General features: G+C 33.4%; 1 protein-coding gene across 2 annotated transcripts in view; it reads left to right on the forward strand.

Annotated features, from left to right (window-relative positions):
• Nucleotides 1-17,379, forward strand: part of LOC132695618 (homeobox protein Nkx-6.1) — a 29,706-nt gene extending 12,327 nt beyond the window's left edge. For both annotated transcript variants that reach the window (XM_060659972.1, XM_060659973.1), the window contains 2 exons: nucleotides 2,118-2,302; nucleotides 16,656-17,379. In XM_060659972.1, coding sequence (XP_060515955.1) covers nucleotides 2,118-2,302; nucleotides 16,656-16,820 — 350 coding nt within the window. In that variant the 3' untranslated portion in view covers nucleotides 16,821-17,379. The remainder of the gene's footprint in view (nucleotides 1-2,117; nucleotides 2,303-16,655) is intronic.
• Nucleotides 17,380-25,055: the final 7,676 nt, after the last annotated feature.

The raw sequence follows: 25,055 nt of genomic DNA on the forward strand, positions 1-25,055 counted from the left end.
ACGTCGTATCGATCGGTAAAACTGGGGAAAAAAGGGATAGAGAAAAGGCGCATTGCAAATATATTAAAGTGAAGATGGGTAATAAAATTTCATAGTTGTTTCTCTATATAAAGCGATTGTTTCACAAGCAGTAAAAAGAATTCAATAGTTAACCAATGGCATATACCGAGGGACGAAAAACGCCATCTGAATACGAAACAGGGGCCAAAAGAATCAGTTACTTGGCACAATCTCTTTATCTCACTCTTTCAACACATGTTACACGGCTAAAGACCACAGGAAAACATGACGGGAAGGGGAAAATAAATATTGGATTTATATAAAATATGATGGGTTTTACTTATGGGGCGAAACATTTTTTTGTTTTTATCGATTTTGCCGCGATCGTTTTTTTTTGTTTTCCATTTTAAAACCGGAAAATTCCTTATTACTTTGGCAACCGGCCACGCGATATTAAAATGCGTCAAAAAAAATAATGTAACTGTCTCCGCAGATGTCACGCTGCCTATTTTTATATCGTCCCCTTTTAAAAAATAACCTGGGGACAAAATGTTTAAGATCGGAATCTTGCAGTTAGATATAGGTATGCCTCGTATGGTGTCGAGTCAAAATTATAATTGGAACCGATATATGGGATTATGAATTTTTCAGATAATACGAGCAAGGATTAAGCGTGTTTCACACGTCACTGTCGCGCTATATATCCGGTTTTTTGTTACGGTTTAATATTAGAAAAAAAACTCGGATCGTGGCTTGGAGTTTATTTTGATGATCATCTCATCACTTTAGGAGCATTAATTTGTACGCCTGAAAATGTCATTAGTAGCTCAAGTTTATTTTCGGGTATTTTACATAGTGTAGGTGGGTTTATTGAAAAAAAATCACACGATCATTAAACTTTAACGTCCCTCGAGTTGATGGCGGTAATATCCGACCCTTTACGTCTTTTTTAATTGTCAATTAATCAAAGATTAATTTATGGCCTTTCTTAATTTATGAGACAGATTGTTATGGCAGCGAAGCATACAATTACGTGAAGAGTTAACGACAATACTTCTCGGATGGATACAAGGATGCCAAATTAAATATCGAATTTAGTTTTAAAAGTAGTATCCCCATATCATGGTCTTTAAAGCGCTCTTATATAACGCGTCTATCGCTAAAAATATCTCCAAGACTAAATTTTAAAAACAATTAGTTTTAATTTTATATTTTTTATGGAATTCTTCAATTAGAAATTTATTACTACCCTTTAGCGTCGAGGAAAGCAATTAATATATGGTTATGCAATTAAATTACATGGACATAAGTATTCTTCAAGTAGTTATTCAAGGTCTGTATTAATAACTTTTATATACCATATTTTATAACAAATAGCAAAAGATAAACTAACGTTTTAAAATACAAAAAAAAACTAATTCCAGTAATTAAAAGTTCATAAATCACAGAAGCATCAAATGCTTATACCTTGTACGTAAAGTTCATAAAATTATCATTACTATATCAAAGGAGAGTTGCATATGTGGATATAAGGTTAATTTGTTTAATTGCAAAATAAAATAAAATAAAAAATAACATAATTCATCGCCCAAGCATGTACAAACCATACATTTATAGTTATCTAACTAAATATTCACAATGTATAAAAGGAAGAGTTTCCGCACACACAATCTAAAATATATAGGACATGTAGCTCTCAAAGATGCATTTAAGAAATCTTTGAAGAAAATTCAAACGTGGAATAGTTGGAACCAAATTCTTTACGCATCTTCACACTCTGTACAAAAGACGGCAGTGTCATCCTGAAAACTAATGGTTGTGGTGCTCCATATTTAATAGTATCTTTACACTCCATCAATCTCTACTTATAGCTTATACCTTATAATGCAAGTGTAACTGCAAAAACGTTTAGGACAAAAGTCAAACTTTTAGTCTTAAAATCACCTAACGATTCGCGGCCTTAAGTGTCACCATCTTGTTCTGACACACGATATAGCAGCAATCTTTAAAAAGCAAATGTTGCAGTTTTTGATTTAATGGTATAAAAGCCCTTTTAAAACTTAAATAAATGATTACGTAGTGATTTAATAACTTGATTCATTGCGATTTGTTTTCAGTGAACCAGTCCAATATGGGGGCCCTTGGACCCGACAAAGACGCTAAGAAGAAACACACAAGGCCTACTTTTTCCGGACAACAAATATTTGCTCTAGAAAAAACGTTCGAACAAACCAAATACCTAGCGGGTCCCGAGAGGGCAAAACTAGCTTACGCTTTGGGAATGACCGAGTCTCAAGTAAAGGTAAGACTTTGTTGGGCTCGTGTTTAGATATTTACTTTGCTCCGACGTTTCGCCTCATTCAATGACACATTCGATAAACGACAAGAGTTGTGGCGACCATCGATAGAGGCTTTTTTAAATTTTACAACGCCAGTTGGTCGAACGTCTGACGAAAAAAATTTGCCCCCGGCATTATGAAAAGGGGGAACTTTATCCCCGTTTTACTTAAAAGTTAATCGGATTTGTTTTATGCGTTTATTAATCGTCGACGGATTTGACCGAATAGAAAGTCGAGCTCTGCTTAGCTTTCGTTACCGATATACGGGGTGGATCAGGTTGTTCCTGACGTAAATTAAGTTGCATTCCTTTGATTTCATCCTGCAAAATTTCCAAAATGTGTTCCCCGAAAGGCTCCAACAATTTGCACAATCATTTTTATGTTGTGGGTCCAATATGATAGGAATTATATTCAGAATTAGAATCCTCATGACTCTAAAATTCCTAGTTTCTACGAACTCCACCATATTCTCGAGCAAAATATCTAGCTTCTATATTAAAATCCTTGCCACGGAAAACTGATAGGTTCGTACTTAATTCGTTTCATTTCATCGAACAATCAGATCCACATGATATTCTGGTTAGTTTCTACCTAGAATCCCTCTTCCCTAATCTCCCTGAAATTGTCAACATTATTTCAGATATATTAAAGTCCCAGAATCTGAAACCAAACTTGTTTGCCTGGAATATATTTTTCTTATAATGATACATTTTTTAAAAAAACATATTTGTGGAAGCCTTTTGAATCTATTCGATATTTTCTTAGCCCTTTAAGGTCTATACACTCTAACATACGTTTTACCATTGAGTTGGCAACTAATCCCTTTCTTAGACGTTTTTATCAATAAAAAATCATACCTAACATTGGGTCATTCTGTTTACAGAAAACCTACGCACACAGACCTTAGTGCATCGTCACATCACCATCCGGCCCAAAAATCATCGATTATCAACTCTCTTGTATACAACCCGAATCACCGAACTCATCTGCTTTTCTCAATAATAATTTGCAAATTAGAGATATTAAGCGTTCCATCACAAAATACATTTCACCAGACAATTGGTCCGAAAGCACAATTTCATAAGAAATATAATGTCACACTCAGATTTAACACTTAACACAGATACCAGGTCTTTATAGCATTCCATGCAAATGTGGCAAAGAATATATTGAAGAACCCGGACGAAAAATGTCAACTAGGCTCAAAGAACATTGAGTAAAGGTTCTAAGAAAAAAAAATTAGCTTTTCTTAGATAGATTTCTCAATCAAATTGGGGTACACATCGTTTAAGATCTTACCCTTATCCAATATGGATTTGGCACGGAGAGGTTGTTTATATTTTGTCTCACTTGTTTTACATGTTTTTGGAAGTAATTCGTTTGTTAACGAGTACTTTAGGAATAGATGATGCCATTTGTTAATATACTTATAATACTTAAACATTTTGAATTTCTAAGTACATATATCAATTTATATCCGCTTTTTTTGGAAAGTTTTTTATTATAAATTTTATCTTAGACAAACATACTGTCTGAATATAAATGCGTCAATAATTTCAGCACCACCAGAACAGTTTATTTCGAATTCATTACTAAGCATTTTATTGTTGTAAAATTTACCTCACTTTTGTATACACCACGATGTTGCCATTCTAGCTTAGCTTTAGACCGTGTATAAACGAATCACCGGGTATATATCATATATTATAGTCGTTTTTGTAATTTAAATTTATTTTTTTTTACATATTCTTATATTTTACACTAGTTTCTAATATTTAATTTTCGGCTCACGTAATATTTATTTATTTTGGTCCGATAAAAAGCCAAACGTAATTGTCTCGTTTAAAACTCGGAACCGAGAAGTTTTTAATTTGAATTTTTCTGTATCTCTTAATATAACTAGAAGCGGGCGCGTGGTGAAGAGTTGAAGTATAATTCGACACCCGCTGCCAGAGTCGTTCATTTTTTAATTTAATTAAACTTGTAACAAGATAGAATTAATTTTTAATTCTTGCACGGGCGAGGTAATGAAGGCACGGGGAATCTTAAAAAAGTCAACGTTTAATTCAGTTTTACGATGATTTCTTTCGCGGCTCAAATGCAGCACGGGGAGTGTTTTGTCCATGATATTTTTTTGTTGTAATCCTCGGAGGATCGCTTAATTTAATGAAGCGGGGGTTATATGCCGACCGCGCTGCTTAACTGCTTCTTTGTGCAGGGACGGATTTAATGCTTAGCCCCAACCTTGCAGCTGAATTAATCACCAGTTACGTGGAATTTCTACCTATAGAGAATGTCCCATAACGTATCCGTCACGCAGTACCACGTGACACTACAAATCGAAATATAAAATACTATGTTGAAAGCAAACTTTGGATCAAGCTTCAACTAATTCTAATTTTGATTATAATGTTTCATTCTTTTAAGTGTTGATGCTTCCTTTATTTTCAAATAGTTTTCATAGTAAATGTTTGCAAAATAACCCGTATGACCCACCCATAGAGAATGTAATAAAGGGGAATGTCCGATTCTCTACTAAAAATAAGTAAGCATTTGGCATTTGATTGAAGCGATTCAATGGTGCTAATGAAAACTAGAACCGTCGCATTAATCAATAAAGCAGGTATGGTCTGTTCATAGATATAAGAAAGTGACCAATTGGTTTTGAATGGGGTTACCCAAGGGTGGTCATTAACATACAATGCAACAAGATTACAACCTAAAGTTTCGGAATTTAAATTCAGTTAAAATTGTGGTCCGTAATAAAAAATAATTTTATACCTACCAGTGTTTAATATTCTTTATTTTTATTCTTATTTTTATTAGTGATCATTCTTATTTCGTGTGTAATACAGCATGCGTTGAATCGTGTACGAATTATGCAAAACATGTGCGAGTCTAGTGTATCTCAGGAGATGCTCCCGCCCAAATGTAGAAAACACTATTCTATTGAGACTAAGGAAGTTATAAACAATGTTTATTTGACTCTCATTGAACGTGGTGCTAGCAAGCAAGCATCTTTAGAAGAAACGGCCTCATTGACGAAAATTCTAACATCAACTGTATGGAAAATTGTGAATAATCCCATTTCAGCGAGGAAAAAAAGAAGCGATGCTGACATTTTCTCGAGTGTAGATGAAAGCGATCAAGATATAATACGGCGTAAAATTTACCAGTTATACGAGGAACAAAGCGTGCCTACATTAGATATCTTAATTAGGAATCTTGAAAAAGATGAAATCGGTGTTAAATGTGGCAGAACTACCTTATGGAAGTGTATTCAACACATGGGGGGTTAGATTTTAAAAAATTGACAAAAAGCAAGTTTTGATGAAATAAAGGCTAATTATTTACTTGGATGAAACCTGATTCGACACTTATGATGCCCCGGAAAAGGATTGGGTTGACTCAACTGATAAGTGTAAAACAAAAGCGTCATCAAAAAGAGGTAAATAATTTCTTCATTTCCAACAGGTAACATGACCCAATTACAGGAAATATTAAATATAAATCATCCAATATGGGGACGTAGAAACCAATCTTAAATCTACTAATCTTACAACTAAAAAAAAAAATGAAGAAGGATAGAATGAGAAAGAGAAAGAAAAGGATAAGACTTAACGGTACGCATAACCCGACACCATTCGAAGTTGCTGAAGTATGGCCTGGAGACCATCATAATATAAATCGCAGTACGATGATAGTTTGTTGAAGGTAGCACACATATTGTAAATAGGGGTTTTGAAAATGGATATTGGACCTGGGTAACTGCGGTAAGAAAGTTGATTGATGTCTCCCTTCCAGCCGCGGCACATGAAAACATAATTGTTCCAGAAGAAACGAACAATCAACTCCGTAATGAACTAACTTATAGAGAAATGAAACAGATTGCAAGTCTCTGCGCAAGCTCAGGGGCAGTATAGCGAACCTTCTTAGTAGAAGATCATGATCAACTCCCCTCTCAGGATAGAAACCGTCCTCCCTGAACGTTAGATACTTTAGTAACCTTCTCTGCACACTCTCAACGGACTGAGTGTGGCAGTGATAAATTGATGACCATATCAGTGAACCATAGTCAAGCTTGGACCTAACGTAACAGTTAAATAACAATTTAACAGTAGCTGAGCTACAAAAATGCCTGCAATTTCTTATTACGAATCCTAAAATTTGCATTGCACTGGAAACCATTTTTGTAATGTGAGGTACAAAAGAGAACGACTGGTCAAATAAAATCCCCAGATCCTTAACAGTAGCAAGCCTAGTCAGGACAGTACCATCCATATTGTAATCAAAGACTACAGGAGTTTTGTGGTTTGTGTAAAACAATAACTATTTTGCATGCTGGCTCTAAAGATCGTTGGATTCCAAATGGACTTTCTCAGTCTGCGAAAAATATTAAAGATTCTTCTCTGGATTGCCATGAAGACACCACCGCTGATTTATTTGAAACTTGGTTTAAAAACATTTACGAACATTTACAAAAGTCTTATTTAAATTCATCAACTGTTTACATTGCTTATCCGGCCATATCCCACAAGAAATACTAATAACCTTAGAATTGGTTAACATAATCATGAGTATATTATACAAAAAACATGTCATTATCTTGGTCGATTTTTTTTTAATTTGTTCCTAAAAAGTGTTAGTGAAATCTCCCACATTCCAACTTTCAAAAAAGAAGTGAAGAATCTATTGTTGAGCGGGACATTTTATACATTAGAGGAATTTGAAATGTACCTACTTAATCGGTGTATATGTTATAATTACAATTAATATATTTTGACACTGCTTAGTTTAATTTTGACTTGTTTTATCTAAATTGATGTAGCGAAATAGATTAATACCATAATAAAAAAAATATGTCGCTGGAGTCGGTTAATTCATATGCAAATAAGTTTAATTTGTTATCTTTAATAATCGGTTTGTTCTGCAAAATACCAAATAGGGTTTAGTTTCCAAGCTCCTTTTGTCAATTTCTCTATGGACCCACCCTATACGTTTTATGGCGGTTCGTATTTACAAATTTAGATGCGGCGACTAGTTCCGTTAAATATCTTTTACCCGACTGCTCTTTTCGCAATCTTCAAGAAGTTATAAGTCGCAATTTTAATGTTCACTATCAAATCTACTTTTTATGACCTTGTTATTGTCAAAAATAAATCGAATATTGTAAAGCATAAACCAAAAACAAAAACTTAAAATATGAATGAACTAACGGTCTTGTCGCTATTAAATATTGTTATTATTATTCTTGGTAATGCCGTGCAATCATTTTAACGGCATAATGCGTACCATTTGTTATTGTCAATAAATGCACATTTACTATTTATTCGCGTACACATATGCAGGCACGCATCGAATAATTCACTATTTGTTTTTGCGCAGTAAATGATATGATTCGATTTTAATTATAATTGATTGATGCTCGCACAAATTAATTCGACGTTCCTGTTTTAATAAGGTTTACTTAGGGCTATTAATAAACTCGCATTTGCTACATTGTCAAAGTATTTGGTGCCGAAAAGTAAAGAAAATGTATCGGAATACTTACGAGGTAGAATATAACCACCACAAAAAAATTATACGAAATTTAATTTTTAATGGATTTAATTTAAATTTTTTATTGACAATTCAAACAATCCCAATTATTAGTCTCTAAAATATCCAGATCAGTTGACTGGGGTATTAAATAATTAAATTTGATATTTTATACTTGGATATACGAAACTAGTTGCTTTTAAATATATCCAAAAGATTTTATTATCACATAATTTCTTTCTTAATTCCCTGTTCATAATTCAATTATAGTTACATTTATTTATTGTCTGAGTTAATTAATTTATCAATTCGCCAATTAGAAAAAAAAACGCTTTGGGTCTGAAAAAATATGAATGAAAGCTCCAAACTAGCGTCGAAAACATGCACAAAATCATCAAAGGTAAAGACGGCGGAATATCAATAAAGAATTTATTTGCAAAAACTAATATACAATATATACATATTTTAACACTCTAACATGCGAAATATTTTAAAAAATGTAATGTGATGTGAAGTAGACAATCTTAATAATTAATCAATTGACAGAAGAACCAGAAAATTGATATACTATATCAGTGGACATTAAGCCATCTTTCAGACAGAGTCGTCAAGTATATAACATGTTTAGCAATAGGCACCTGTAGTTGATTTGAAGGTTTAGTTACTTGAATGTGTTAAGATATTAGGTATTTAAATATGTCGTAGGTAAAAGATCAATTAATCAAGTTCATCATATAAGACTGAAGCAAGTATGGTGGATACTCATTCTGAATAATTTTGTGTGCATGATGCTGACGCCTATTTTTTATAGATAACCACATAGCATGGGCCATATTTTCCAATGTTGAAAAACAGGTTCTCTGAACTCTTTCGATTCAGTTCGCGTTCTCTTAAAATGATTTCAAACGAGGTTCTCTGTTAATCTGAACTTAATATCTGTGCTCAGAACACTCATATGTCGATGATCATCTCCAAATTCTTAGCTTTTAATTTTTCACTTTTTTAGTAAAAATTAATAGTATCGATTTGCAAGCATTTATTATTATTGTTATTATTATTAATATTATTATTCGAATTGTCTTTATTATTCATTATACAAAGAAAACAAATAATAGAGGTCATATCATTATAATAAAAAATCGTTCTCATTACCAAAAATAAATATTTTTTGAATCTTTTTTGTAATTTAAATTTAAAAAAAAGATTTTTGAAATAATGCAGTGTTATGTCAAAGTAAAAGTAGTAACTGTTTTTTTCTTGCATTGGTACTATTTAGCTCCCTAAAAGATAAAAACTTTTAAGGCAAATAAGATAGCTTTTAATTTGGTGTAATTAATATTGAGGAGGCGAAGCTCAAATGATTTAAGCTTCAGAGGTTTCTGCGTATCGTGACCGATCCTGTCATATTGTATGACAACCTAATGCAAGCATTCTGGATTTTCTGGAGGCTATCACTATCACTCCCGTTAAAGCCGTGCATTAAACTGAATCAGCATATAATAATCTGGATATAATTAATGACTCACATAGAAATAATTTTAGATTGGAACCCACTATTTAAGCAAATCATTGGAGTATTGACAGAAATGGTATGTTTTGTGAATCCACGGATAGCCCTCCGAAAACACGGAGCGCGAGCATTGAAGATGCCAAGTGAGATTTTGGCGAAACGTCTGCAGGATTCCAGTCGGATGCAAGATTTGCAGGATTCCAGTCGGATGCAGGATTCCAGTCGGAGTTCAACGAGCGAACGGATGATATCCCGGAATATAGTGTCATCACATTTTTCCATCCGTGAATCAATACGTGAGAATATATATATATATATATATATATATATATATATATATATATATATATATATATATATATATATATATATATATATATATATATATATATATATATATATATATATATATATCTATACTAAGTTTTACAAAGAATTTCAGTATCAACAGTATTAAAACTCTGCTGTGATCGAGCAGAATAAAACAATACACTTTATTTGCATCCAAAAGCTGTGAATTATCAAAACAAAAACATTTTAACCGCCCAAGGAAAAATATAGAGCAAAGTCAGTCAGAGTCAGAGGAAAAATATCCGCCCGGTATAAGTATGGTATCAATCAGGGTGGCTAAAGCTAAATAGCTATGACGATGTTTGTTATAAACAAGTGTCGGCCCCCCTAACGGTTTTGCCGCCCTCATTCAATTTGTCAGAAGATTATGCCCGTGGTCGTGGAAGACCCTCCCTTAAAAACGATACATCATGCGAGATACAGTTGGTTCTCGAACCCCATTGACATCCTAGCGTGAAGGGGGCGGAAAGACACCGCTTCTTCCGCTCATCTGCGAATGTACTGTCTAATAGGCCACATTATTACAAAGCTATAATTCAAACAATGCGTTAAACGAAGCAAATGCGCTGTAGATAATCGCGTTTGCCTAATTCTCGTGATGAGGCAATATATGATTGGGTGAAGGCGGCGCTACTGACTTTTAAAGAGTCGATGGAAAAAAAAAGGCCAATTTGAGATTGAGCGATCCTTAATTAAAGCGAACGACGATCAAAAACCTAAATTGGAGGGCTGAACAGGGTGGAGATTCGCAGTAACGTCGCCTTCCGGGGCAGAATACTTTAGTCCGCATGTACAGCTAATTACGCAGTCACTTAGCGTTAATCGATTCGGTCGCCTTACGTTAACGTTTAACGACACACTAATGACCTCACATTTACATAGAAACCGGCACGGAGAGTGGAGGGGGCAAGTATGGAGGATTATGTTTGTCGGCATTCCAAGCAGAATTTCATTTTTGTTATTAGGACACTTTCAAATAAAAGTCGTCGATTTTGGGAAAACGTATTTGTATTTGTCCCTTGTGCATCGCAAATCCATTTGAAAATGTTAATGTTTTTTGAAACAACAGAAGAAAACGAAAACTGCAAAGATAGGATACGTGACTGGATGAGAGAGATATTTTTGGATAATTTTCTGGCAATATATGCCTTTAATTTTTATTAATATAGTTACGTATTTTGGGTTAAACAATAGTGTTAAGTAATAACGTCATAAATGCCATTTTTTTAAAATTTCATCGTAGATACACGGGGATGATCGGTCTTGTCCTGCCGTATTTCATAGAGAATTTTTAAAACTGGACATTTTGGCACTGCGAAAGCATTAAAACTCCGAAATATATGTCACGTAGATTAGCAACGTCATCGATAAATCAAAGCGTCATTTTGAAAAGAGCCGCTAAAATATCAGGATCGTATTTAGGGAGAACCATTCCTACCAATCTGAAGGTGGTTCAGATAAAGTCGAGAAAAAATCACAACGTAAACGTGGAATAGAAAAGTAAAAAAAAAGCAGAAAAAAATGAAGTATTCTCCGTAAAAAATAGGAAAATATGAAAATCCATGGCGTTACACAAATATTTAAGAAAGATTTTGTGTTTATCACTTTACTTTGTTCAGTTTCTATCCTTTTTTAAATTTTTTTGTGTGAAAAAATTCCATAAAAAATCCTGGAAAATTAAAGTTAGTTTTGGTTAGTTAGCAAATATGAAGGCATGAAACTTTATGGCGCTGTTACACAAATATATAATGAACTAATTGTGGATATTATTTTAATTTCTAAGTTGTGATATTTTATCTGTGCTTCAAGACCAACGTTTGAATTTTCTAGTAACAAATTTCCATAAAAACCATGGACGAGAAAAATTAAAGTTGCAAGTAATTCAATATATTACTACTATGTTATTCGCGTAAGTAAGAGTAGAAAAGTAATAAAAATCAAAACAAAACTCAAATTTGAGGTATGCAGAATAAACGACAGAAAGATATGAAAATCTAGAGCATTTTTACAAAAACATATAATGAAATAATTGTGACTATTATTTTAAGATTAAAATTGTGATTTTAACTGACACTTCATTTTTGCTGAAAAAATGCGTAAACTATGGACGCAAAAAATTAAAGCTATATATTATTTGCGTAAGTAGGAAAATATGAAAATACGAAGTCCATAGTATAAATAATAATAAACAAATACATAATGAAATAATAGTGGGTATTATTTTAAGTTATGATTTTTATCTGTACTTTAAGTATCACTTTTTTTATTTATTTTTTTTGTTTCACTTGTTTCTGTGTGCAACAGCATAGTTATAATATATTTCCGTATCAATGCAGTTTTTTGAACCGGTTCAGTTTAGTATGATAATGTGAATCTCATTGGGCGGGTTATTTTTTGAATCCAACACTGACATTGGGGGTTGGAGTATTGTGTGCATATCCGTACACCGCAGAAATAAAAATCTCTATACGTGTCACGCAGCCAATGATGAATTGGGGTCGAGCAGACAGCAATGGCGTCGCATATTCGGGAATCGGCGTCCGGGCGCGGCGACGCTAAAGGGGTGAAATTATTTATTATAAACGTATCTATATACAAATAGCGCGCGTTTCGTTGCCTCCCTTCAATTATAGCCGCATTATCCAAACAAAAACCGCCGGAATTGGAGAAACCTCGACCTAAATTATCTCTTAATTAATTAAGACTAATTGCGCGCGCCCGAGACGGCAAGTAAAAAGAAAAAAAAAATCCCTGTTCGTGCGATTTTAATTTAATATCCTTTATTCTTTATTCACCCCTCTTAATTTAACGGAAGAGTATGATAAATTACAGCAAAAAAAATTAACAGTCGTATCGTTGGAAAGTAATTAATTGCGACGCCAAGAAGTAAATGCTTCGAAAATATCTTGCGTTCGGTCGTAGTGACGTTTCTCCCCGCTTTTTATTTTCCTTTTTGTCCATTGGAACTGATTTGGGAATTTCATTACGAGTTGACGGCAAATGCTCATTCGTTTCACAAAGTTTATGCACCGGGTAGTACATATATAATTTCCTTCATTTTTTATTTTATTTATTTTTTCTTGGACGTCGATTTTTTAAAAAGATTTCATGTAAAATTTTAAGTCTGTCATTAATTTCTGCTATTTACTTATCATTGTTAAGTTTAACAATTTGTGTTTCACCTGTGTCAATTATGATTTTAGTTTTTGTATAGTTCATATTAATACCTATATTTTTAACCACTTTGTCCAGTTTTAGCATTTCCGTCAGTTCTCCTTTTTTATCCGTTGCCAAGGCGATATCATTCGTGTATCAAATTCACATGTTTTTTTATCTTTTTCTATCTTTTCTTTCTAATACCACATTTAATATAATTGCATAGACGGAAGTTATTTTAATATAGTAATAATTATGTTATATATCAGTTTTATATCAATAAATTAAAGTCAAAGCTTGTGATTACCAAAATCTTTGAAATTAAATAAATACGAATGTTCAAATTTATTAATATTTTACTAATGATCTTAAGGCGACTTTAAAAAATATTAATTATTTATTATTGTTTATTTTTATTTTTTGACTATAACATGTTTATAATTCTGCTGTTAATCAGGCTATTAGGCACTTATTTAAACATTACTATCACAAATTCTTTCACTTATCATTACAGAGTTTTACTAAAAAGAACGTTACGGTATATAAAATCTCTTTTTCTTTTGTCGAAATCAATTCAATTTTGAATTTATTTAAAGTTAAATCTGCGGCAGGTCTGTGGAGACTCTTATCTTTCTTAATTCAGAATTCAGCAATGTGACTGATGGTTATTAGTTGGGAATTGAGAAGTATGCAAATGTTACTAGAAATAAATGTCATAATTTAAACGGAGGATATACCACGTTATAATTATTGCCTTCTACGATGCAATATAGTGTAACATATTAAATGATATTTTCATCTTCTCGCGTTCCTGTACTTTCCATTCTCTCGCGTCTCTAGTTCGTGGAATATCGAGCCGACGCGTAGCCTGGTTGGACCGTTGCTGGTGTGCTTGTATTAACTCTCGAGACCCTATTTCCTTGATTTATGGTTCTACTATAGCTTTAAATACCGTGTAATTCGCAAATTTAATATATAATGGGTCCGCTCCTACGGAAATCGCTGAAAACATCGTCTCGTTTAGCAGTTTTGCGGACGGTTAATATATTTACACCCCTTCATTCGTTAAAAGCTGCCTCGCAGACTCGTGAAAGATTTTCCTCACAAACTTCAAAGGAAGGGAGGAAGTTTCTTTTCGATGCCTCAATATGGATTGAAAAGCAAAACGCCTGCCTTATTATACCGGGTGGACCATAGTAGATAACGTACAGTGGTCCGGATATAGTGAATTCGAAAGTTGCATCAAAATTGGCTCGCTGTATCCGAGGTTTACTATAAGCAATAAATGAACTTTTGTACACACTTGATGTTTACCCGATGAATAATAATAATATATAATATTATGTACGTTGGTTTTGTAAAAAAATGCCATATACTAGCATTTTTCTAGATATGTATATCTATTACGTAATGTTGGAAAAGTGGAAATTAAATATCATTCTGTACAAAACAAGTAATAAGTGAACAAGAACAAGCAAATAGTATTTAAAAAAAATAAACTAAAAAAAACTACATGTATTCTCCTACTCTTGGATAAACATGTTAATTATGTTTTCCGTCATGTCTTTCACTGAAGGAACATTGATCATAGCCACTTCCTCAATAGCCTCCTGCCTTAGCTCATCTTCACTCAAGTCTGCATTTGTTTCCGAAGATCATTATTTTAATGTTACATTTTATGTTATAAATACCTGTTGATGTTAACTGGATAAATTCGTCATCTGCTAAAGATTCGTTAGGATTAACTTGATCGTCTATTCCTAATCTCTGCTTTAAGAGCTTTCTGGGTGTCGATATTTTCCTCAGTATTTTCGGGATCTCCTGAATGTTTTTTTAACCATTCCGTTAGAGGCAATTCATCATCAGAGTTAAAATCATCTTGTTTATAACAGTTTGCAATAGTGTTTTTGCTAACTTCCTACCAAGAACGGTGCAAAATATTCCTATAGTGGTACTTCAGGGAATAGATTATGCCTTGATCCATGGGCTGCAGTTTTGAACTGGTGTTGGGTAGCATAAAAACCAGTTTGATTTGGTTCAACGGAACATTGTGATGTGCTGGACAATTATCTACTAGAAGAATAATTTTTCTGTTGTTCAATTCTGTATCCCATTATAGCAGCTCTTCGGTAAATAAGTCGGATGTCATCCACGCTTTGCTGTTTGACCTGTACTTGACTGGTAGCGTCTTGTGTTTAAAACATCTTGGGTTTACTGATTTGCCGATAATAAACAGCTTTCTCTTTTCTGTCCCAGACATGTTTGCAGTAACCAGAACTGTTATTCGAACCTTGGGCAATTTTCCACCACCACACCTTTCTCCGTCGAATTTCAATGTCTTATCAGAGTTTAATTTATAGAAAAGGCCGGTCTCATCGGCGTTAAAAATATTGTCACTGTCATAATTTTTGCAAAGATCAAACCAAACCGTTGTGAGTTATTAAAAACACCAACAATTTGTCCTCCAGAGATACAGTTTCGCTTCTTAAAACGTTCAATCCAACTTTTGGAACACACAAAATCTCTTCCTTCTATTCTACTTCCCATTTCACTTGTTTTTTGCATGGATCACTTATAGAAACATTTCCTTTTATTTCTTGGGTAAACCACTGTCAAAGTCCCTTATTGCCTACTTCATGAGCTGATTTTCTAAGCCTTTTAGCACTTGCATTCACTTGACCATAGGACGAGAGAATATCACTTTGTTTCATACCACTTTTAACTTGTATAACATCGTATCTTTCAAAGTTAATGCTTTTCCTTTTTGCTTCTCCATTTGTAGGTCTGTCATCAATATTCTCCACGAAATCTAAATCGCCACTGTCATCAAAACAATAACAAAACAAATGTGCTATGTATTTTAACCTTTCTCCGGGGAATTACCTGAAATTTAAAAAAGAAGAACACTATTGGTTGGTTGTGTTTTTTTTATAAGCAAGTCAAAATTCAAGTATTTTTCTTTCGCTATGTTTTCCGAGACAAAATTAAAAATCAAAAACGGTTTTCTATATGCTTTTACTGCATACTTTAAAATTAAATTATTTTAAAAAATTTCAATATCCTGAAAATAATTTATACTCTAAGAAATCTTAATATATGTCATAGTATTCGGAATTGAAATAATGTACAACAGTATAAGTATTTCAAAAACAACATATTTTTTAATTACTGCCTATCGGCCCAAACCACCGCGATCATTCGGCCAAAAAAACATTTTAAACCCCTGTTACTATAATTTCTATATGGAGTGTAAATTTGGCTATTAAGGCTTCTTCGCAAAATAAAAATTGCTTAAAATCATTACAGCATCCAGCAACGAAAACGATCGGTAGCCCAATTTGTACATGCCGAAAATGGAAAAAGACAAAGTACAGTATTAAGAGCAATGGAAGAGGGAATTTATGAGCGGAATATTTAATGTTAATTTGATGTATAGCCGTAATTAATGAGTTACTGAGATTATATTTGGTTGTTTTGCAAAGCTGAGACGCAGCAATGAACACGGCCCCGAATATATTACCAGGGCAGTGGTTTGCTGGGGGGGGGGGGGGGGCTATAGGGCGGCCATGTTTCGTTACCCCCGAAAAGTAATTAATTAATGAAAGTTTTATCGGAGAACTGCGACGGAAGTTATGAGGGTGTGGTAACGCCGTTTAAGAAAATAATTCGAAATAATAAAGTGTCCTGTATAAAACTTGGTGAGATTTTGGGGGTATAGTTCAATTGTTTAACTTAATTATGTATTATTTGTTCTGTTTCAGGTGTGGTTTCAAAACAGACGTACAAAATGGCGGAAAAAGCACGCGGCTGAAATGGCGACGGCCAAAAGAAAACAGGAGGTGCTTGATAATCAAACCGATGAGAACAGCGATATTATTTCGGATAACGAAGACGAACACGCGGCAAAACGGCAAAATTTGCAATGAAATTTCGTGTAGTGAGCGGTTTGGACTCCAGCAGAATTTGTACATACAGTTATATGAATATAAAAAAAAATAAAACGATTATTAGTGATCTCATCTATTTCTTCGAAAGTGATGTGCGGCCACGGACGTATACTAGCATGGTACGATGTAGCCGAACGCTTGTAAAAATGTTAATATTAACTTATAAATATTATATGTATGTATACGTATATAAACGGCATTTAGATTTAACTATAAGAGATAAATTACAAAGATGCGTATGGCCTATATTATTTATACTCCTTAAGCAAGCTTGAATTTCGGCTTTCGTCACAGATTTATTTCATTATCCTGCTCCAAACCTGCATATATTTTTTTCTTGACTATTTCTCAACATGCTGATTTCTTATATGAATAAATATCTCACGCCACTCATCAAAGGCATGCTTCTAGCCGCGATAAATTAAAACGCCACTTATAATGACGATACGCATTTCTGTAATTTCATTTGGAGGCTTCAACTAATGCTTCATTATGTTGCGTGAGAGAGCATCATCAAATGATTGAATTATATATTTTGCACAGGGTGAGAAAACTACCGGTAGTAGTTGTATATACGTTAGATAAATGATGAAAAGTACTATTCCGTTTTATTTATTACGCGTCGTATTTTGTTTATTGTGTATAAAAAAAAAAGATTTGTGCAATGTTTATATTATAGTTCGGCAGCAGATGTGCAACTATTATGTACTATAATTGAAAGTATCTGTATTTGTAATATTTAAAAATAAATTATGCTCCAGTGAGTTCTGCACGTGTAGTTTTATTTCATTTAGGTAATCAAACATTTTGAAAAATTTATTTTTTGTTTCACACGCTACCTATGAAATGAATAGAAGAAAAAGAAATAACAAAGTTTTCTTGGGAAAGAGTCCTAGTCACAAATTGATTTGTTTTACGGTATATAGACAACCAAAAGTTAATTTAATTAACAGAATATTACTTTCAAAAATCCATACGTCACAAAGCACTACCTGGTATAGCTGACGTTGAGCATCTGTTTTGGAGCCAACATTTGGCAATATAAATCGAAATATATATTTTCAACAGAGATACATTATTTTATTTAAAACGTTAATTAGTTGTTTGCTTCCAACTGATAAGTAAATATTCGAATGTTGCAGCAACACCTTGTTTTTAAATTGATATTAAATATTTTTTTGTTACCGTTATTAATCGCAAGTTTGAGTTACAAGGGCTTATTCCATTCCAACACAATCCGACAAGAAAAGCGCTCAATTTGGTATTCATGGAAATCTTGTTTCTATCCAATGCGAAAAACAAACACATACAGATACCTAAACAGGGGGCACATTATAATACAGTTTTTATTAGAAAAACTAATATCCAATTTGAAAAACGAAGCCGGAGAAAATCGAAATTTTAAACCTCGCGGCAAGAGAAACAATATAATGGATAAAATCTTCACACACGTTGTTATAGTTACAATCTCGCTTCGAGATAAAAATGCTAACCAAGCCATCCACGTCATGTTTTGTGCATATGTAAATCCCGCAGTTTTTCGCGTAAGATATGCAAGTTGATTTATCTCGAACAGTTTAATATAAGGAGGAATAAATGTAGGTAGCTCGGGCGCCACACTGGTCGCCATGGCAACCAGACGCCATCCCCAAAGTAATCCCGTCCGTTACACACATTGCGAAAGTCGTTGTGCTGTTTTTCGTGCTATAAGAACTGCGATTTTTTGTCTTCAATCCAGACTATTAACGTTATTACGCAATTATGCAAATAAACGTTCACTTTGCCAATTGCCAATTTATGAATAGTATATTTGTCATCATACAATGTTCTAAATTAAATTTATCTTTCGCATCATTTATTATTTGTACTGTACAAGCACTCATTTTGCGTAAATATTTAACTCAATTTATAAGGAGCAAAAATTGACCATAGCTAACCAAATTTGTAATCATATTTAATTTTCGCTAAGGAGTAATTACGTTTTGATTAGTTTGGGTTAGCACTCAGCTTTTCTAGTTTTTAAATGAACTGACATAGCCTAGTACAAACTAGCTTGGCCCGAAATAGGTAAAAATATAGATATTCTTTGTCTATCCGAATACGAGTAGTTTTCGATGCCGTCAGACTGCGGTTTTAATTCACAGCAAAAGGAGAATTCTATGCAAAATCTTAGATTTACGCAATACTCTCTAGATACTCACGCGGAATTTTTCGGTATTGAGTTACTCCTCAGTAATACTGTACTTATCAACGTATACAATGTGTTTTTCCATTCCCCAATGTCGTATATGCGGCAAGTAAATTCGAATCGTCATTAAAAAAATTGACAGTATACGTATAAAATATGAGCGATAACGGCAAATTTATGCTTATCGGCGATATACGCTGCACCCCGTCAGGGATAAAATGTAAATTACAAATTAGCCGTCGTATAATTCGTTGATATTTTCCGTGGTTCAAAACCGAACTGCATTTATTTTAAATGGGCTTTTATCCGTTATCTATGATCTCAAAAACACAATAATGCATAATAAACTGCCATTCCCGTTATCAAATGATCGCAAACCGTGTTAAATTCGAAGCGGTGGTGGCTCAATATTAATTCGACAAACGCTCACCCTCTATATCCCATTATTCAATCTAATCGTGATCTTTTATAAAAAAAAATTCGTGTGACTAAAGTACGACGACGTCTTCTAAATTCTTGAATATTTCCTATATTTAATTTAATACAAATTCGCTTCTCTAATGTCACATGTACTCAACTTAACTATACATAGTATGATCTAATTTTAAGAGTCGAATTGTTTACCCAAATATTTGAAAAAGATATATGTATCGTTTCATTTGAGTACAAATACTATTTAATAAAATAAATGCAGTTTTATGGACAATATAGATTTTATTATTACGATCATATTGTTTTTGACAAAACTTCTGGATTCGTCCTGCGTCGGCTTTTGCTAAGTCGAACTTGCTAACGTTTTGTCAAATTTTGAACAGTTATGGGTTCTCCACTATCACCAGTCATCGCGAATATATTTATGGAAGCTTTTGAGAAGAAAGCTCTAGACACCTTATCTCTGGTCTTCTCTCTAATAATTTTCACATTAGAGATATTAAGCGTTCCATCACAAAATACACTTCACCACAACTTTTCAATAGCAATAAGGCCGAAAGCAATCCTACACTTACCACTGTGGTCCTTCCTTGCATTCAAAACGTCACTGACCACATATTAAAAGTTCTAACGAAATATAACGTCAAAACCAGATTTACCACTTGTCCAGAAATCTGTCATCATCATCGATCCGTCAAAGACAAAATTCCATTTGAGATGCCAGGAGTTTACAGCATTCCATGCATACGGGGCAAAGAATACATTGGAGAGACCGGGCGGAAAATATCAACTAGGCTCAAAGAACATGAAAGAGTCTTAAGATTAAGACAAATAAACTTATCAGCAGTTGCTGAACACAATCGCGAAACCAGACATAAAATTTTATTCCATAAAACTAAAATTCTTGCATGTAATCAATTCTATTCTCAGGTCTTTACCTGTCACCAATATGGGAATCAGTCATCCAGACCGTGTTAATTCCCCTCATTTAGCTCCGCCTCCTCAAACAATGTATAAGGAGGTACAGAGTAAAATGCGTGCCAGTTTCAGTCAAGCTGTGGAGAAGCCGACAGGATGATTGGCGAAACGTCAGGAATACAGAAGTTTTGTAAAAATAAATAAAAGCAATTGATATAATAGAATTATGCTGTGGTTGTATTTAAATTATTCATGTAATATATATGTTCGTTGAAGCATATAATTACATATAATATACATACCACTAAAACATCAAAAAATGCATAATTCAAAATCCAGTAGAAATACGCGATATCTACCATTATATTACAGATTTTTTCAAAATTTAATGATAATTATTAATATAATTATAGAATATACTTATAATATACTTAAAGAATAATACTTTCTTATAGAATAATAATAGTAATAATAATAATACGTTTATTGCATAAGACTAATACTATAATAATATATATAATATAATTTTATATATATTATTATTATTATAATATTAATAAGACTGATACTGGATCATTAATTGTCATTTTATTTAAAAAGAAAACTACTTGCTCGTTGCCAAATTTAACACAGAGCTCGTTATGGATTAAATTTTATTCATTTTTTTTTTAATGTTATTTGTATTCTTATTTCATTTTTCGTTTTTTATACTTTATCTATGTATGTACCCATCTACGCATCTAATTTATATTGCACTTTTTTTTGACTTGATACAGTTGCTTTATCGTAAAGCATAGTTAACAAAATCTTGTATCTTGTGTCATATGAAAGTCAGCCATATGGGAATTTCCCAGATAATTCAATATAAAGAGGTCGACATGCAAAGGGGGTAGAGGGTAGCAGGTAGCAGGGACATTAATAAAAATGGATGTTAACCAAAATTACTTTAATTTATTTCATCTGAGTCTCTAGTTTTAGTCTTCGCTTGAATACGCAGCAGTTGTCGTCAAAACTGACCTAATTCTGTAAGTGAATTAAATTAAGTGAAATATTCTAAGAGATCCTCAAAAATGTTAATTTTTGTTCTGCGGTGCGGTAAGTAAACCTTTGTGTCATTAATTTAAATCATGAATACTCACTCTAAATTAAACTTTGTTAAATAGATAACGAGGGCACTTCTTTTTAATTGAGGTATAATAAAAAAGGTGCCATATATAACTTAAATCTGCATATTAGGCCTTCCCGAAGTCTGTATCCTTCATATCACGTAAATTTAATTGTGACATTAGTTTTGAAGTTTTTGTACACGTCTTTTATCCACTGAGTCAAGGCAAGAGGCAGAGACTGCAGCATCGCCTTTGAAATAAGAAAAAATAATCGATCAAATACTAAATTTAGGACGATTATACTATTTGTCGAAGTTTATTTTTATTAACAGAATGTAACAACTACAAACTATTATTGTTCGTTCAGTGGTAGAATAAGAAATAAAATAAGGAACAGCTAATACTACTCGTAATATTTAAAACTATCGAAAAAGGATATAATAGATATATATAGCAATGTAATTTCCAATTTTCCTAGTGACCGGTTTAGTGTCCTAGCCTGTGACCCCGTTTTGTCAGATCATTTGGGACAATTAATAAAAGTTAATTCGTCAGTGCTTTGTCGTAATCATGATAAAATTAAAAGAAGGTTAATAAATAATAAACGTATAACTGCGTTCGGCAACAGTCTGGAGCACATTGAGTGGTCCAAACTTGTCAGTAACGAACAAAGTGGCGTTGAGTTTTGTTCTATGTTTATTGAACAACTTAGGGGAGCTGTCGACAGTTTCTTTCCCATTGTTAACTCTACCATCCATTGCTCGCCAATTAAATGGTTCAATGAAAACCTTAAACAAATGCGCCAGCATCTTTTATGCCTTAAAAAAAAATACCATAGTTCAAAAAGTAACCAAGACTTTCATGCTTACAAGCGGTTCCACAAAGAATATCGTCACACTATAAAGGTGGAGAAAAAGAAGACTTATGATGACATAATTCTGAGTTCAAATGATAAATCTAAAACGACATGGAATATTGTTAATTCGGAGAGACGGTCTAAGCACAGTAACTCTATTCAATCATCTATTACTCCGTTGGAGTTCAACAGATTTTTTGCTTCTGTGTCAGCGGAGATAACGAAAACCATCACACCTTCAGTAGTAGATGCTATGACCTACATCTCCAGATCATCTAGACCCAATTTCTCGTTTTTTATGTCGGCAGTTGTGGAGAGTGATGTTAGGGAAGCGATTTTAAAACTAAAAAACTCTCGTTGTCTTGACTATTATGGTCTAAATGCCAATATTATTAAGCAATCAATATCTTCACTTCTGAAACCTATTACGTTACTAATAAACAATAGCATTGAAGAGGGATGTTTTCCGGATGAATTAAAAGTGACAAAAATTCTTCCACTCCATAAAAAAGGGGATACTAATATCTTAGATAATTTTAGACCAATAGCAATCGTTCCTATCATTGGAAAAATTTTTGAGTCGATAATAAAAGATAAACTTATTGCTTACTTTGAGGGAAGGAAATTGTTAACAGATTCCCAATTTGGTTTTCGGTCAGGTAGGTCCACCATCCGTGCCTTATACACAGTGATTGAGCATGTGATTGATGGGTTTGAGGAGGGCCTGTCGACTTCGGTAACGATGTGCGACCTCACCAAGGCATTCGACTGCGTGGATACTAATATACTTCTGTCTAAACTTGAGTACTACGGAATTCGTGAAAATACCTTAGCCCTTTTAAAATCTTATTTGACCGGAAGAAAGCAATATGTTGTCTGGAATAATCGGGAATCCACTCTGTTGGACATTACTAATGGAGTGCCTCAGGGTTCCATCCTTGGTCCACTTTTGTTTATAATATATGTCAATGATGTAGTATTTGCAACAAATGCTGCTCGCAGTATACTCTATGCGGATGACACATCATTGATTGAATCGGAGAAAGATCTAACTAATTTAAATAAAAAGGCTGTCACTACACTCTCTATGATTGAGCACTGGTTCTCTGCTAATAAACTTAAATTAAATTCCGATAAAACAAAGACTCTAATTTTCAATACCAATCGAAGAAGTAAAAAATCTGAACCGGTCAAACTCCTTGGTGTTTACCTAGATGCGTTTTTAACGTGGTCGCCTCATATAGACTACCTGTGCGGTAAATTGTCATCTCAGGTTTTTGTTCTGAGACAACTGCGAGGTTCGATCTCGCAAAGCACTCTCCGTATAGTTTATTTTGCACTGTTTCATAGTATCTTATCTTATGGTCTACTACTGTGGGGGAACGCGACGGAGGCCGAGAGAGCCTTTAGATTGCAGAAGTCTGCGGTTCGGGTTCTTGGGGGTGTTCCGCCGTCCAGCCACTGCCGCCCAATATTCAAAGAATTGAAAATACTTACGTTACCATGTATGTTTATTCTCCAAACTTTAGTTGAAATCCACTCAAATTTGTCTGTTTTTCCGACTCATGGTGGATATCACAGTTACATGACGCGAACAGCTGACAATATCAAAACATTAAGATCGAGGTTGTGTACTACACAAAAAAATAAACTTAATCTAGAATTGTATAATATTTTTGCAAACACTATTTTTCGGTCCAAAAATATTGATATTAAACGACTTTCCATCAAAAAATTCAAACAATTATCAAAAAAGTTTTTTGAAGAGCATTGTTTCTATTCCATAAACGAATTTGTTACTTATCGGGCACAGTAGATCTAAATTATTTTAAGTTATTTTATAAATTGTTATTCTTTTGCTGACTTTAAAAATACGTTTTGTATTTGTAAATGGTCAATAAACGATATATATATATATAACGATTCGAAGAAAATTTATGTGCGCAATTTACATGAATAACGACTTTGTATAATTCCCACTCAGAGAATTATTTCTGGCAAAGCGAGCAAATTATTTTGGGGTATAAACATTTAGAACATTATTATATCAGGGAACGGTCAAGACGTGGACTGACATAATGAATGGTATATAGTATACAGTATAATAGACTTCTTTGAAGTAATATTAACCTAATTAATTAATTTCCAAAAGACCTTGAGTCGAAGAAAATAGAAATTAATAATACCTATCATCAAATGCTATTATCTCTTGGGCTTTACTTGTTTTAACTAAAATTTATTGTTAAAGCGAATTGTATTTTGTTGGACGAATCAGAACATATACTTAATTGGATATCCCGTGATGTCAAACACGCATCAACTATAAAATATAAATAAACCAGCTCGTATATTAAAGCCACATCAGTGTCCCAAGCAAACCTAAATATATTTACGGCACCATATAAGTTCGAAAAAGCATACCTCAATAAAATGAACTAAAAAAACCCGACATTAAAAGCCCTGTTGTAAAATCCAACAAGTTAATATCGACGGATGAATAAAACCGAGGGTCGAATATAAAATAAAATTTTGTTAAAACGCTTTTTTTTATGCTCCACGGTCCCTTAAAATCGAAGGGCCTTGCAATTCGGAAATGTCATAAATTAAAATTTCGTCACTTTGATACGGAAAACAACGTGTTTGACTTTCGTTTATACCGAAAGGGTGGAGAATTGTGGACATTCGCGCACCCCATTTCACCGATACCTGGGCTA

This window comes from Cylas formicarius, unplaced genomic scaffold (genome assembly GCF_029955315.1).
Source record: "Cylas formicarius isolate icCylForm1 unplaced genomic scaffold, icCylForm1.1 PGA_scaffold_12__32_contigs__length_19106922, whole genome shotgun sequence".
Classification (NCBI taxonomy): Eukaryota; Metazoa; Arthropoda; class Insecta; order Coleoptera; family Brentidae; genus Cylas; species Cylas formicarius.